The sequence below is a fragment of the Lepidochelys olivacea genome (assembly GCF_965140295.1).
Source record: "Lepidochelys olivacea isolate rLepOli2 genome assembly, chromosome: 3".
NCBI lineage: Eukaryota > Metazoa > Chordata > Testudines > Cheloniidae > Lepidochelys > Lepidochelys olivacea.
The window spans coordinates 158328887-158345148 of NC_140413.1; the positions used below are offsets into that span (position 1 = coordinate 158328887).

Here is a 16262-nt window from a genome sequence, read left to right on the forward strand (position 1 = left end):
ATTCACTGATAAAAAATACTACATTATCATTAACTTTGAGAATCATGAAGTTTCTCTTCCTAAAATATTCCTATCCTCTGTCAGTGGGAGTCTTTTATACACCTTCAGTTCTATGGCCTGCTTTCATTATTTGTCTCCACTCTGCTTCCTGAATATATAGGTCTGGAGTCTGCAAATCTTTCTTCAGGTGAGTAGTCCTGTTAATTTCAATGGCAATGTTCCATGTGAGTAAGGACTATTGGCATGGGTAACGGTTTGTAGGTTCAGGTGCTTGTATGTTATCCTCTCAGTCCATTCAGTGTCTCCCCTGCAGTACAATGCTTTTATTTTGAAGCAGGGGGTATAAACTTAGATGTGAAGGATTTGGACCCCGGTCCTACTTCCACTGAAGTAGGTTTGCCACTGACTTAGGCTTTTTGTGGTTGTTTAAGAATTTTACTTTTACTATATTTACACTGCAAGCTCCTTGGAACAGAGAATGTCTTTTTATTCTGTGTTTGTGCAGCACCAAGCACAATGGGATTTTGGTCCATGACTGGGGCTCCTATGTACTACAGTAATAAAATAATAAAATAATAATAATAGAACTGATCATCCATCTTATGAAAGAAATATTATTTCCCCACCCCTTCATGTTTTTACATAGCAAGAATATGACTCCATAGGACCAAATAGTCTACCTTTGTGACCTGGTTAGATTTGTGATTGCCACTTAGTCTAACTGATGTACACCATAGGCCTATCTTCTGCAGATTACTTGATGGGAAAACTAGTGCACTGAACTTTATCTGCTCTTCATCATATAATGATGGCCCCTATGTGATTCCAGGTCTAGAAACTATAATTTCCTTGCCTTATCTAAACATCACGAAAAGGGATTTGTTGGTAAGAGGGATTTGTTGTTTCTTTAAATTTTTATTAACCACTCCCTGTATGATTAAAAGAGTGATGTATATGATGTATATATTCAGAAGAAATTTAGATCTGGAGGTCAGATTTTCTGACTCTTTAAAATAATATTACAGTACTCTTAGGCTGTCTACATTGGGGATTTTTGTATAAATGTAGCTGCACTAATGCAAACTCACAGTGTAGATGTGCTGCATGGGTGCAAAATAGGGCTTGAACTCATGTGACTTGCCCTGGTAACTTATCCTGGGGTAGATCACACAGAGGCAAGCCACATTTTGCACCAGGGCAGTGGGTCTACATTAGAGCTTTCTACTAGTGTAGGTACACTAATGTGGTTACATTTGTGCAAAATCCTTAGTCTAAATAAGCCCTAAGTAGTAGTCTAAAATATGCACACACAGCTGTATGGCTACATAGCAACACACATGTGAACATGCCATTGTAGAATACTTCCGATTTTTTTAAGGGGAACACCTACAAATCTTCATGCATTTCTGAATGTATGATTAAGATCAAATTTTCCACACACACACACATTGCATAGACTGGGAGACACGAATGGTCAGACCTGCAAACTCTTACACAGGAGTAACTTTACTCACATTGAACTCAATGTATCTGCTTATGTGAGTAGTGTTACCCATATGCTTAAGTCCTTGGAAGACTAGGCCCCTCTGAGCTCAGACACTGCAGAAAAAGTTGCTTTTTGTGGAAAGATTCTAATACTCTCTTTTCCTGCACAGAGCGCTAAATAAGATTTCTTGAAATAGAAAAACAAAAATGTGCTCACTCTGTCTATCTGTGTGTCTATGAGATTGGCAATCCACACCTCCTTCTGCAGGTTCAAAGAACTTTCTGCCCCTGTTCACTCCAGAGGCTATGTCTTTACTGCAAAAATGAGGTATGGTTTTACATAGAGAGAGCTATCTCAGTATAAAATCCTAGCAGAGACAAGACATGGGTTGTTTTTACCTCAGTGTAGCTAGTTGAGGTCAACCCTATAACCACCAGCCGGCGTTATCTTAGCTACACAAGGGTAAAAACTGCAGTGCCTTGCCTCCCTTACGGATTTTATATTGAGATAGCTAATTTGAGATGGCTATCTTGATTTTAAATATCACCCCTTTTCACAGCCAAGAGCCCGTTCTTGCTGCGAAATGGGAGTTGTGCTTAAGCCCTGCAGGAGCTGTGTGGGATAGCTGTATCACATATCTCCCATCAGGAACCACAGCTTTTGGGGGAGGGATAGCTCAGTGGTTTGAGCATTGGCCTGCTAAACCCAGGGTTGTGAGTTCATCCTTGAGGGGGCCATTTAGGGATGGGGGCAAAAATTGGGGATTTGCCCTACTTTGAGCAGGGGGTTGGACTAGATGACCTCCTGAGGTCCCTTCCAACCCTGTTATTCTATGATTCTATATTCTATGACCTCCTGAGGTCCCCTCCAACCCTGATATTCCATGATTCCTTTTAGACCCTCCTTTAGGATGCAATCCTACAGAAATACAGGGGGCAGATCCTAAGCTAAGTGAAGTTACTGCAGAGCTATGATAGTTTACATCAGTGGAGGATCTACCCTACGGATTCTGATTCTCCATTGCCCTGCGTCTTTAATCATTTCCATCAGGGCAAAGTAGGTACCCCATTGGAAAGGTAGTGGTTTGCACCCTCTTTGTACGGATGCAAATAACCAACAAGGGGCAGGGGAGCATCCAGTCCAAGTCACGTCCTCACTTTGGGAGAAATGTACCCCTGTGCCGAAGGACACTACAACACAACCCTAGGCACCACTTAAGGCTCCAAAACAGGATGTAGGTAGAACTGAAATGGCCTTAAACACACTGGCCATGAGCAGGCCCTCTGCACAGAGGTGCATCTAACCCTCCAAGTACTGGCATTAGAATCCTGAAAGCTACGGTTATAAAATATGCTACTTAGGTTAGAGAATTAATTTGAACCCACCTTGTTCTGAAGCTTCTTACAATATTACTATTTCTGGTATCTATCTTAGGACTGCCTCCTGAGCTTTGGAAGCTCAGCAGGGTGTGTATTAGATGCAAACAGCAGCCCATGTGTGGGTTAGGCAATGACCCAGGGATTTTCTTTGTGAAAAAGGAACTGAAGTTGAGGGTTTAAAATAGTGCAGCAAGTGATATACATAGCAAGATCAAGCTGAGGTTGGAAAATGGATCGTGTATCTTTAACCCACAGAAGTAGAAACCTTTTTTTTTTTTTGCTAGTTAACAATGGAAACTTTTTTTTTTTTTTTAGTGTTTCCCTCCCGCGGTCCTGCCAAGCAATAGAAAGGAAAGGAAAAAAAAAAAAAAAGAAGAAGAAGAAAAAAATGAAACTTGTTCCGCTGAGTTCAACCCCAGACAGGCTCACAACTTCCTTCCTGCCTTCCTACTCCCCGCCCCTCCTCGCTCGCCCGCTCGCTCGCTTTTAATCGCACATTGAACAAACATTCAAGAAACTGCAAAGCTGAAAGGGACAAGGCTGATCGCGCGGTTGGCGGGGAAAGGATCATCAATTAGCAAAACAACAGACCGGTGAAGGCAAGCCCCCACGAGTCAACAAAAAAGAAACTAGCCCATTTTTTAAAACCCCTCTCCTATAGAATATAGACGGCTACATTTTAAAATCCTGATCTGGATGAGGAAATGATTTCTGGAGCATTTTGTGTGGGTCTCAGTTCCTGCGGGTGTTTCAAGGGGATGTGAACTAACAGGACTGTGAAGTCTGCATGAGTCCCTGATCTACCAGGTAAGGGTGGACTGTTTAATTCGATTTTTTCCCCTTGGCTTTCTCTCGATTAAGCGGATTTTTCTTTATCTGGGAAGAACAGCAGGGCAGGGGGGTTGGATCATGGAAAAAAAAAAGTCGCACACGTTTCACAATGTTTCTCAAACGTGCCTCTATGCAAATGCCATTTCAAGCCGCCTTCTTCACTCTTTAGTGAGTAACTGTAGTATTTTCACCCCCTGGCATTAGCTCGTGCATTATGCTGCAGGCAGGAGCAAAATACCTGCCTTTTCGGGCAAGCGGAGCGGTAGCAGCAAATGCCTGTTTGAAAAGATGGTGGTGGCAAAAGGCAGTTAGATCATTTTCTGTGAAACCTGTGAACTGGTTACAAGAAAAATACAAATAGGCTCGTGTGCGCTCTGGAGTTCTCTCCAGGGAGGAGAAAGCAAGCTGTCAGCAAAACCACTCAGCCGTCCGCCTTACAGTGCATCTCCGGCCAGGACGTGAGTATGAAGGGCTCTCGGTTTGCTCTCCCACTACATAGCAGGATAGGGGCGTTCAAATGTATTTCTCCTGAACGCTCCGAGAGAGATGGGCATGTACACACACACGACATCTGCACACACCTGGACACTCACCCCTTTGCACATTGTCACAACGTGAGCCAGTGCGAGCAGCAGGCTGTAATTCTAGAGATGCATAGGCACCTGTATACCCCGCTGTACACGCACACCGCTGCAAATTATACCCCGGAGCGAATAGATGCCTTTTAATTAATATTAATACGCAAGACAAAGGCATTTAGCAGATAGAGTCACAAGGACACACAGAAATATACACGGACATACAGTTGCACACAGTACATTTACATCTACAGCTTGTGTATGCACACGTGCATATAAATAAACATTGACGCTTCCACACAACACACTCATGCATATCTTTCATACATAGAATTCAAATGCTCCAAAGGGAAAAGAAGGCGTAATTCTAGCTATACATACAAACATACATGTACAAAGAGAGGCACCGAGCTAATATAAACAGATGAAGACACATGGACAGAGGGTCACCCACGCAGGAAGAATCACATACACACAAAAGCACACAGAGCTGCAGCACACACCCATCCAGATGTCTATACAGGGAACACAAACTGGACATGCGTGCCCAAGAGTATATGTAAGACTAATTCAAGAGATGCATACACAATCTTATACCACACAGTGGGGACAGACACAGGGTAAACACATCTAGATCTAACATACATGAAACTGCACAAAGCCATGCAGATGCACACAAACACAGAGAGCCAACAGCAGACATATGGATGCATAGTAAACAAAACCACACAAAGGCATATAGACCTATCCACACTTACACTGAAAAGAAACACATTCTCTAAGGAGAACCTAATTTGATCTTCATGTCATATGGGGACAGACATATACACACATACCCACAGCATAGACAAAGGCACACCAGTACTTACGCATATTTAAGCCAAAATCTTTTAGTCAAAACTTGAAAATTGTTATTTAGAAATTCTCTTGTGGTGCTGTATGGGAGTTGTAGTTTGAGTGCTTCATGCCCCCATTCTCTTCTATAGGCTGGGCTCCTTGGCCAGGCTGCGCCTCTCCTGAGACACAATAGTTTGCCCACTTGCTGAGCCAGTCCATCCTGAGAGATGTAGTGTGGATGGAGAGGGAGCCAAGAGGAGATAGGAGCCATGAGGCAGGTGAACTACAAGAAGTGTGTGTTTTTAACAAAAAGTTGAATTTTTCCACAGAAAGCAGACATTTCTGTGAAAGATTTTGTTTAGTTGAAGTTCCAGTTTTCCATTGAAAATCAGTTTTGACAGAAGAATTTTGATCAGCTAATGTGAATAGATGTAGTGTACACACAAATGCAGGTAACACATGCACAAGGCAGTAGAAATACACAGGCAGAAGTTGTACAGAGTCAGCCAGAAACCCCTCCAAACAATGAAGTAGACAGGAACAGATGTAACCAGATGAAGAGACATACAAATACACACCTGAAGTAGTATACATAGGTATATTTGGCATACTCCATGCCTTGCAGAGAGACACACCTAACATACACAAAGCTACAGATATGCACAGGGACTGAGCAAATAGACACACGTGGGGATACACTCAGATAGAGTGAGACACACATACACAGTAAGTGGATTCAGGCCCTGAGGCATACACACACACAGAGGCAGTAGATATATATGTACATAATCGACTCCTAGCACACGGAGGGCCACAGCAAACCACACCACAGTCACTTACCCTTTGCTCATGGGCCGAGTCTGTGCCTTGTCCCATGCCCATAGCGCTGTTGCTCCTGGCTCCAGGCTCATGGCTCTCTCTCTCCTCTCCAGCTGATTTGTTTATGGAGCTTTGGGCAAGGGCCAGGCCAGCTCCTCTGCCCCCCTGCGGCTTCCCAGGCGATGGTGCTGCCCCCGGCCCAGGGAGGACCCCGGCTGCCCGGCAGAGGCTGACCCAGGAGGAGAAGGAGGAGGCGGCTTCCCCCGCGAGCGCCCGGGCTCAGTACTATGGCTGTGTACTGCTATGCGCTCAATAGCCTGGTGATGATGAATAGCAGCAACGAGGTGAAGAGCGGCGGTAGCCGGAGCAAGACGCCTCCCCCCTTGGGGCAGGTGCTGCAGGTCCCGGAGCGGCACGGCAGCTGCTGCCCGCTGGCCACGCTCAGCCCGGGCGCTGGGAGCCCCAGCTGCCCCCGGAGGAGCTCGGCCTTCCTCTTTCCCCAGGGGGAGCAGCCGCCGCCAGAGGAGCCGGGGAGCGCCGGGACTCCCGGGGGCGGCAGGCTGCCCAGCAGCCCGAGCTGGCTGGGAAGGGAAGAGCTGGCGCGGCCCCGCCAGTGGGAGCTGCAGAATGTGCAGGTGAACCAGAGAGTGGGGCTCTTCGAGGCGCACATCCAGGCGCACAGCTCCGCCACCCTGCACCTCAAGAGCCCGCGGCTGGGCAGGAGATCGCCGTCCCCCATCCCGCCCCGCCGCAGCCGGCCCCCCGGCGGAGCCCCACAGGAAGCGCCCAGGAAGGAGGAGGACAAGGACCCGAGAAGCCCCTTTCCCTGGCCGGAGGTGGAGAGGGGGATTTGGGGCCGCGTAGCGCAGGATCCCGGAGAGATGGAGAGGGGGCATGAGCCCACCAGAGCGCAGGTTTCCGGAGAGACGGAGAGGGGGGGTGGGCTCTGTGGGGCGCAGATTGCCAGGGAGACGGAGAGGGGGAGCAGCACTCTTGGAGCACGTTGCACAGAGGAGATGGAGAGGGGCGGTGGGGTGCCCAGGGCGCTGGGAGCGGAGGAGACGGAAAAGAGGAGCGGGTCCTGCGAACAGGAGGGACCGGAGGAGAGGGGGAAGTGGAGAGGATCCTGCCAACAGGAGGGACCAGAGGAGAGGGGGAAGTGGAGCGGGTCCTCTAGGGCACAGAACTCAGAAGTGATGGAGAGCAGGAAGAGGGTTCACACAGCGCAGGGCTCGGAAGAATTGGAGAGGAGGAGTGAGTCCAGTGGAGCGCAGAGCTCAGGGGTGTTGGAGCCAGGAGCCGGGACCCACAGCATGCAGGGCTCTGGGATGATGAAGCCAGGAGCCGGGACCCACAGCACGCAGGGCTCAGGGGTGATGGAGCAAGGAGTTGGGACCCACAGCACGCAGGGCTCAGGGGTGATGGAGCAAGGAGTTGGGACCCACAGCACGCAGGGCTCAGGGGTGATGGAGCGAGGAGAGGGGACCCACAGCGCGCAGGGCTCAGGGATCATGGAGCAGGACAGAGTGTCCCTAGAAACTCAGGGTTCTGCATCAACAGAGGAGGGGAGCGAGAACTGTGGATCAAGGGGCTTGGACACTTCAACTGCCCCGGAGCAAGGGAGGGGTGAAGAACAGCATTGCCCCCCCAGGACTGGCTGCTGGGGGGAGCTCAGGAGTCTGCTGGCCTGGGCTGGCTCTGCGGAGGAGCTGCGCCCAGTGCCTGGGAGCTCCTTGGGAGCAGTGGATCAAGCCTGTGCCCGGCTGCAGCAGGACCACCCTGGAGACCATCAGCTGCTGGTGACAGTGGCATCCACAGAACAAAAGGGGAAACCCCTGGGGGAGGGCTGCTGCGGAAGCAGCATCCCTGCTGTCATCATTACTGACCTAGGGGGTCAGGAGGAGGAGGCCGGGGAGAGCCCCCAAGTGAACATGCCCATCAGGAAGCTGTCTTCCTCTTCGGCTTCTTCCACTGGTTTCTCCTCATCCTGGGAAGAGTCCGAGGAGGACATCTCCAGCGACCCCGAACGCACCTTGGATCAGGCCCCGCCCTTCCTGCAGACCCTGGACCAGCACAAACCCAGAGTGGTAAGTCCAGCCCAAAGCAGCTTCCCCGGGGTTGTGGTCCCCAGTGTTGGCTCTAGTACTGGTACCCCAGACTCCACCATGGCTCCTTCTCTCAATGCTGGGCCTGGGACCAGGGCCAGCCTCCCTAACCGTAGCCCACCCACTAGCTTCTCCTGTGTCCTCGCTCCCCCATCCTGGAACTTGGCTGCTCACCATGCCAGACTGCGTTAGGCTGCGGACAGGTAAATGACGGGCAGGGCCCACTGACTGGGGTAGCTGAGGTCTGGTAAATGGATACTGTTGCCCCAGATCCTTTGGGAACCACTCTTCTAATGCATCATCACCCTGGCAATTATAGTAAAAGACCTGCCAGTAGCCCTTCTTTATCTCAGCTGGGGTGCTGCCTCATTAGCCATCATTATTAACCACAAAGCCTGTGTGCTTATTAAACTCTGATGAAAGACAAAGCCAGAGTCAAACTCTTTCTGTCCTGGCTGAGATTATATTGATTGGTAGGTGTTTAGAAGATGCTTGCAGTCATTTAAGAGAAACTTTCTCTCTCTCTATCTCACACACACACACACAAAACCCATCACTGGTAACAGTATGTTGATGGTCATCAACTGCTTTTAGGAGAGATCTTGCACAACCCAATGGAATGCCCAATCCTGTAGTACTTAGGCAAAACTCCTAACCAAGGACTGCAAGCCTGGTTGCAGAGAATTTACGTAGAACTATTTATTATTCTTTTAATTTCAGACTATGATGTGGTTCTTCTCACCGGCACCAGTTTTACACTAGTGTAACTTCAATGGCTTTTGAGGAGTTTGCCCTGATTCACTTGCACATTTCCTCTTCAGAATTTCTATCTATCTATCTATTTATCTGTCTATCCATCCTGCTGCCCACCAATGTGGCATTTGCAAACCTTTCACGTAAAGTGAATAGCAATAATGAAATCTCTAATACATTTCATGGACTCTCTGGCATGTCTCCATTTTTGGAGTAAAAACTTTGCTCAGAGTAGCATTTAACATTTGTTATTAATTTATTTTATATGTTTATTTGAGGTTGGTTTATTTTGGGGTTTATTTGGTTGGTTTGGGGTTGCTTGGGGTTTTTTGGGTAAGGGGGAGGTGCGAGTGTTGTGAGTGTCATTCTTGCGAGGGTGGAAAGGCCTTTTCAAAGAGGAAGGTTTTGCAGCATTTCCTAAAGATGGTCAGACTCTGGATTCACCTGATCTTCTCTAAAAGATTGTTGGATCCTCTGGACAAAGCATGCTTTTTCCTTAGCTCTCACATGCTTCGTCCTGAGCTTTGTGAGGTGAATTGTCCCAAAGGAGCAACGTCACAGTGTTTCAGAGATCGAAATTCTGTCTTTAATGTAGCTGGGACTTGATCTACTAATTGCTTTAACATTTAGGACCAAAGCCTTTAAACTGTCAAATCCTGAAAGCGCCCACAACTCTCATTAACTCTAATGGGAGATGTGAGGGCTCTCTAACTCTAATGCGAGATCTGGAGCATTCCTCATGATTCGGTCCATTATGTTTAAACAGCCTTAGGCATATGGTAGTGAAACTCCTGTTGACGGCAGTGGTATGAGTACAGTAGAACATAAACTGAATAGAAGGATCAAGCCTTCAAAAAAGGATACTATGTGGTTTGTGAACAACTATCAGGCTGAAACATAAATGAAAAACACCTTTTTTGGCTGCTTTTTTCTTCTCATAGCAAGGATCCAGGCCCAATTCTGCGGAGGGCAGAGAAGCAGCTGGGCAGAAACACTGTTGGCAAATGCTGTAACTCTTAATGTTTTCAAATAGTTCGACATATTTAGATCCTTTAATCACTCTCTGGGCTCCTTGTTTTGTGATATTCCTCTAGCTGACAAATTTTTGTTCTGTGCATATTAGTTTTAGTAATCATTGTCCATCACTGACAACTGTGATCAGCAATAAGTCCTGCTGAACCTGTGCTGCAGATAGTTGAGTGCTAGTGTGAACGGGACAAAACCAGCTTCCTTGAGTCTCAAAACTAATTTCTGTGCAAAAGTGGCAAAAAAAGCTTTGTTTCATCCTTACTTGTGGACAAGTGGTTTTCTAAGCTGTTTCAGCAGGACTCACTGCTGACAATGGGCCTGATTCAAAGCTCTTTGAAGTCAATGGAAAGACCCCTATTGACTTCAGCGGACTTTGGTCAGGCCCAGTGGTCTAGCAGTGAGTTTGCTAGCATAGGTAAGATTAATTTGTATTATCAAAGGGTCAGATTCTGATCTAAATCTGGTGGAACACCAGAGTAACTCGATTGACTTCAGTGGGATTACTCCATAGAATCATAGAATCATAGAATATCAGGGTTGGAAGGGACCCCAGAAGGTCATCTAGTCCAACCCCCTGCTCGAAGCAGGACCAATTCCCAGTTAAATCATCCCAGCCAGGGCTTTGTCAAGCCTGACCTTAAAAACCTCTAAGGAAGGAGATTCTACCACCTCCCTAGGTAACGCATTCCAGTGTTTCACCACCCTCTTAGTGAAAAAGTTTTTCCTAATATCCAATCTAAACCTCCCCCACTGCAACTTGAGACCATTACTCCTCGTTCTGTCATCTGCTACCATTGAGAACAGTCTAGAGCCATCCTCTTTGGAACCCCCTTTCAGGTAGTTGAAAGCAGCTATCAAATCCCCCCTCATTCTTCTCTTCTGCAGGCTAAACAATCCCAGCTCCCTCAGCCTCTCCTCATAACTCATGTGTTCCAGTCCCCTAATCATTTTTGTTGCCCTTCGCTGGACTCTCTCCAATTTATCCACATCCTTCTTGAAGTGTGGGGCCCAAAACTGGACACAGTACTCCAGATGAGGCCTCACCAATGTCGAATAGAGGGAAACGATCACGTCCCTCGATCTGCTCGCTATGCCCCTACTTATACATCCCAAAATGCCATTGGCCTTCTTGGCAACAAGGGCACACTGCTGACTCATATCCAGCTTCTCGTCCACTGTCACCCCTAGGTCCTTTTCCACTCTAAGTGAGACCAGAATCTAGCCCAAAGAGTCTCCTGAAAATCTGGGGGAGGTTAGCCAGCATTTCTTTTTGCTTGGCTAATCCCCATAATAGTTGCTGGGTTGCAGCCTACGTGGGGATTCCCTACTATAGCATGAAGTTCCACTGTGGCTTTGATCCCCTGCTTTGCCATTTATAGTGAACTTCTCACGAGGATTATGAGCAAATGTCTGGTAATCCCGTGTTGTTTTGTGCAGATCCTTGATTAACTAAACATGCCCAACCCCCAACTCTGTGTTCGCACTGCAAACATTTGAGAATCCATAATGACAACAGAAAAGGGCCACTTGAATGGTCTCTGGTTGTACACACATTTGTTTTCATGGGTTTACCAATTTCTATTCGACAAAGAGTAACTGTCTGGAAATGAAATATACAGCGAAGGATCATGCATAAGGAATTCCGACTACAGATGATACTAACATTTTTCTGACAAGATAAACCCTAGTGGCCAAATCCTCAGCTGATGTAAATCAGTTGAGCTCATCAGTGGCATTGTGTTGAATTATACCAGCTGGGCCTGAGTATGTGCATCTGCAATTAGTGATATTTGTGTGGGTGGGAAAGGTTACAGCACCTGAAAAGGAGGTAGCAATGAGCAACCGGAAAGTGGTTCTCACTGGAGGTATGTTCGGGGGTTGTATGCTTCATGCTGGGTGTTTACAGATTCAGTAAACAACAGGCTCACTTCTGCCCTTCCTTTCTGGTGTCTATCTGGCTAGAAAAGCTATCTGGGATGTCCGGCTGTCTATTGTTGTTCCTCTTTGTGTTCTTTGTATGGTGGGGCAGACAACTTCCTTCAGCTGGACTTCAGAACTCATCCTGTGTTGATGTTGCAGATATGCTGCTGTCTAAGTGTATTTTGCAATCTCCACTATCAAGCCAGCTAATCAGACAATAATCCTGCGAATGATTGGGAACATTAAATTGTTTTGCATGAAGAATGTGGATAGGTTAGTCACCTCCTTTAGAGACACGACACATTTAGGAATGATATTTTCTGTATAACTCTATAGTTAGGTACCTCCACAGATCTCTTTGCCACTCCCCTCCTCCCCCCCGCCCAACTGATGAGGAGAGACCTACCTCTCCTGTTTCAGTCTACTCAGTAAACTGCCTGTATGTAAAATGCAGTGGGGCCCTGCAGGATGAATGGTGTTAGAGAAGATTGAGACAGAAAATATTATTAAGGAGTGTGTTAGTGATTCTCAGTGAAATGACAATAAGCAAATTAGACCTTTTTTTATAGTAACTCCTCCCAAGGTTTAAATAAAGTGTAAACTGTGCGCGGGTTTCAGGCACTGTGGTTTTTACTGGGCTGCAGATAGTTGCTTGGGGGAAACCCCACCCCCATTTGTGCCAGCTTGCAAGGCTCGAAAGGCAGCAGAGTGATTGCACTTCTTAAGCAATGTAGGAGGAAGAGCCTGTCCAGGGGAATCTGAAACCCAGTGTGCTCCACAGAGTTTCTGGGCCGGCAGTGCGACTGTGGGCAGGCTGGGGAAGGAGAGGGAGTGTGGCCAGTGGGTCCACATGACCTGCAACCCAGCTGCTACTCCAGTCTGGGGGTTGTCTAGCAGCCACCCCCATAGACATGCCAGTGCTTTGCATATTGGGAAGGATTCCTTTCTTTTGTCACATAGGCTCTTTGCTTAGGAGGTGGGGAGAGGGGCTTACTATCCCAGCAGCTGTGCCCATTCAACTCCCCATTGGAGACAATGCAGCTGCACAGATACAGCAGAGTGGATGATCAGACCCCTGCAGAGGATTTCACCCTCATTAGGCACCTGATCCTCCTGTCACAGGGTAGATGTAACTCCCATTGCCTTCAGTGGAGAATATGGCCCTGCACATGTTTCTTTCCAACAGGAGCCCTATTCTCCTGCCACAGGATCTGAGTAACTCCTGCTGCAGTCAGTGGAATTACTCATGTCTTGCAGCAGGTGACCTGGCCCCCTTAGCTGGTTAATTCTCCACTCTGACTCTTAAGCAAAAGACTGGTGCAACGTGTTATTGCTTACTATCTGATCACTATGGTGAGTCGCTGCTGTCCAAGCAAAATCCTTGATTCCTCAATAACTCAGCAGCCGGAGAGAAGCAACACTTAGTTTGTCAGAACATCCTGTAACTATTTCCGTTAAGAAAACAAAGGCTTTAAACCCACCCCCCACCCCTCCCGGAAAAAGTAGCATAAGATGCCCTTAAGCCAGAGGTGGGCAAACTACGGCCTGCGGGCCACATCGGGACTGTCCTGTCTGGCTCCTGAGCTCCTGGCCCGGGAGGCTAGTTCCCGGCCCCTCCCCTGCAGCCTCAGCTCACTGCTTCGCTGGTGCAATGCTCTGGGCAGTGGGGCTGCGAGCTCCTGGGGCAGTGCAGCTGCAGAGCCTGGCCTGACCCGGTGCTCTGTGCTGTGCGGCGCGGCTGCCTGTCCTGGTGCAGCCACGCCACCAGCGCTCCAGGCAGTGTGGTAAGGGGGTGGGGGGGGGAGGTTGGATAAGAGGGCAGGGGAGTTCGGGGGGGTGGTCGGGAGCGGGGGTGTGGATAGGGGTCGGGGCGGTCAGAGGGTGGGGAATAGGTGATTGAATGGGAGCAGGGGTCCTGGGGGGCAGTCAGGAAGGAGAGGAGGGGTTGGATGGGGCAGAAGGGGGCAGTCAGGGGACAGGGAGTGGGGGGGTGGATGGGGCAGGGGATCCGGGGGGGGCAGTCAGGAAGGAGGGGGGGTTGGATGGGGTAGCAGGGGCACTTAGGGGTGGGGTGACCAGGGGCGGTCAAGGAGAAGGGGTGGTTGGACGGGGTGGGGGGTCTGGGGGAGGTCAGGGGACAGAGGGCAGGGGGCCGTCAGGGAATGGTAGGGTTGGATGGGGCAGAAGTCCTGGGGGGGCTGTCAGTGGGTGGGGGCCGGGCCACGCCTGGCTGTTTGGGGAGGCACAGCCTCCCTTAACCGGCCCTCCGTACAATTTCAGAAACCCGATGCGGCCCTCAGGCCAAAAAGTTTGCCCCCCACTGCCTTAAGCATTCTTCTTCCTAGCCTTCCCCGGCACTAATGCAGAAACTGAGGGACTCTGAACCCTGAAGTGTTGCAATCACAAAACTTGCAGCAAGTTCAAGAACTCTGGCTCTCTCAACAAGCATCGTGTAATCGCCACTGGCCTAGAAGTATGGAGTTTCCATTAACGTGAGCTAAATAGTGAAAGCTTTTGGAAAGTGCATATGTGATTACTGCAGCAAGGGGAATATATTTACTTGTGTGCCTGACTGGCAGTGACTGTAAAATATTTCTGACATGAGACAATGTAGCTGTGCCAAGCTCCAGCCAGGCACCAGGCAGACCCCTTGCCTTCTCTCTAGGGTGTTCCAAAGCATTGTCTGACAGAAGCACTCCTGATTTGCTCCCATAAAATAAATCAATCAAATTCCATGTTTTCATTCCCATCCGATATGTCATTTTAATGAGGAAGTAGCTGTGTAATAGCAGGTATTTCCTCACAGGGCTTGCTGGGGATGATGCTATGCAGAGCCCCCTGCCACACGGTTCCCATCTGACCTTGTTCTCTCATCCTGCATACCCCCAAATGCATTGTGGTGCGGTGGAAGCGCTTCTATAAGAAGGTGGATGATACCATTTTGGCTCCCTTCTCTTCAGCAGTTTTTGAGCCAATGGAGGAGGATTTTTACTGCATTCACCCCCCTCCATGTCCTATAGCATAGGGATTATATGGCACATATTACACCCTTTTATTATAGGCATGTGTTTACCAGCACATTCATTCACTCTGGTGGTTTTGAGCAATTCCAGGCCGAAAACATTCATAAAAGAAAGCTGGGGAGGTTTCCGAGATCTCTTTATTTGGGATTCGAATTCTGTGTTGCACAGTTTTGTGACCCCTGGTGCCCGAAGGATGATTAGGAACCAGCTTTTCAAAACAGTCCACTCATTTTGGGTGCCCAGCTTGACACACTGCAGGCCAGCCACCCACATATCCCACTGATGCCTGTTGGAGTTGTAGGTACCTAGCATCTGTGAAATGACTCAGCTTGGATACCCCAACATTTAAGCTCACTAAATTTGTGGAGACTTTTCACAGTTTTGTCTACATCTTTACAGAACCATAAAGTGATTAAAAACAACCAAACTGCAGCCAGGACCTGTGTCATGTTTTCCATGTTATTTCTATAACAAGTTAGGACAGATTTACATGAAAAGATAACATGAGCTCAGCACTCACTTTCAATCATTGCGTGGCACTTCTTGAGTATGTTGGCACCTATTTCTGGTATTAAAGCTCACTTCAGCTAAGATTAGTCGTGTACGATAATTAGAGCTCACTTTTTATCCATACCAGTAAGTGAACTGGTTATTACTGAATAACTGAAGTTATTCTCATCTGTTTTTATTAAATGGAACCCAGCTAAAGCTTCCTAAGAAATATGTTAATATTTAATAAACACTGCAAAAATAAAATATGGGTGACATTTTCAGAAGTGCCTGAGTGACTTAGGAACCTAATTCCCATTTTCAAAAGTGATCTAAACACTTAGGAAACTAAGCTCTATTGATTTTTAGTGACATTTAGGCTCATAAGTGCCAAAGTCATTTTTGAAAATAGCACTAGGTGCTTTTGAAAATTGTACCCTATGCCAGCCAAATTATGTAAAAGCACAAATAGACTTTTCTCTCCACAGCCTGCACAGTGGTTACGAGTAATTCAAGAAGCTATTTAAGTATTATGTCCATGAGCTTCAAATGTGGGTGCCTACAGTTAGGTTCTTAAATCTCTATTTAGGCAACTAAATAAGTAGCCTGATTTTCAATAGTGCTGAGCACCCAGCAATTCCTGTTGGCTTCAACTGTCCTGCGGGTATTCAGAAACTCTGAAAATTAGGCTCCCAGTGTCAAGTTGGGCACCATAAATGGAGGCACCCCAAATTAGTTTTGAATATGTAGATCCCTACTTCCGTGTACCTCTTCCCTTCTACATTATGTGTGTGACACTATTTACCTAGCACACAGGGCTGCAGTGTGACTTTAATGGATGTTTGCAAAGCTCTTTGAGATCCTCAGACAAAAGGTTCTAGAAAAGTGCAAGGTACGATTACTGGTGAGCACCAGTGCTTTCTGTCCTCATGTAGTTTTTTGTAGATGTGCACAATTAAAATCTGAAACATCTGAATGTTGTTCAGACTCATGTTATCATTCTTCCTCCAGCT

At 47.6% G+C, this 16262-nt stretch overlaps 1 protein-coding gene across 1 annotated transcript in view; it reads left to right on the forward strand.

Annotated features, from left to right (window-relative positions):
* Positions 1–3321: 3321 nt before the first annotated feature.
* The window catches only part of ITPKB (inositol-trisphosphate 3-kinase B), a 111887-nt gene continuing 98946 nt past the window's right edge, over positions 3322–16262 (forward strand). Inside the window, exons 1-2 of the mRNA XM_084624652.1 lie at positions 3322–3672; positions 6044–8017. Of these exons, the coding sequence (XP_084480778.1) occupies positions 6218–8017 (1800 nt within the window). The 5' untranslated portion in view covers positions 3322–3672; positions 6044–6217. The remainder of the gene's footprint in view (positions 3673–6043; positions 8018–16262) is intronic.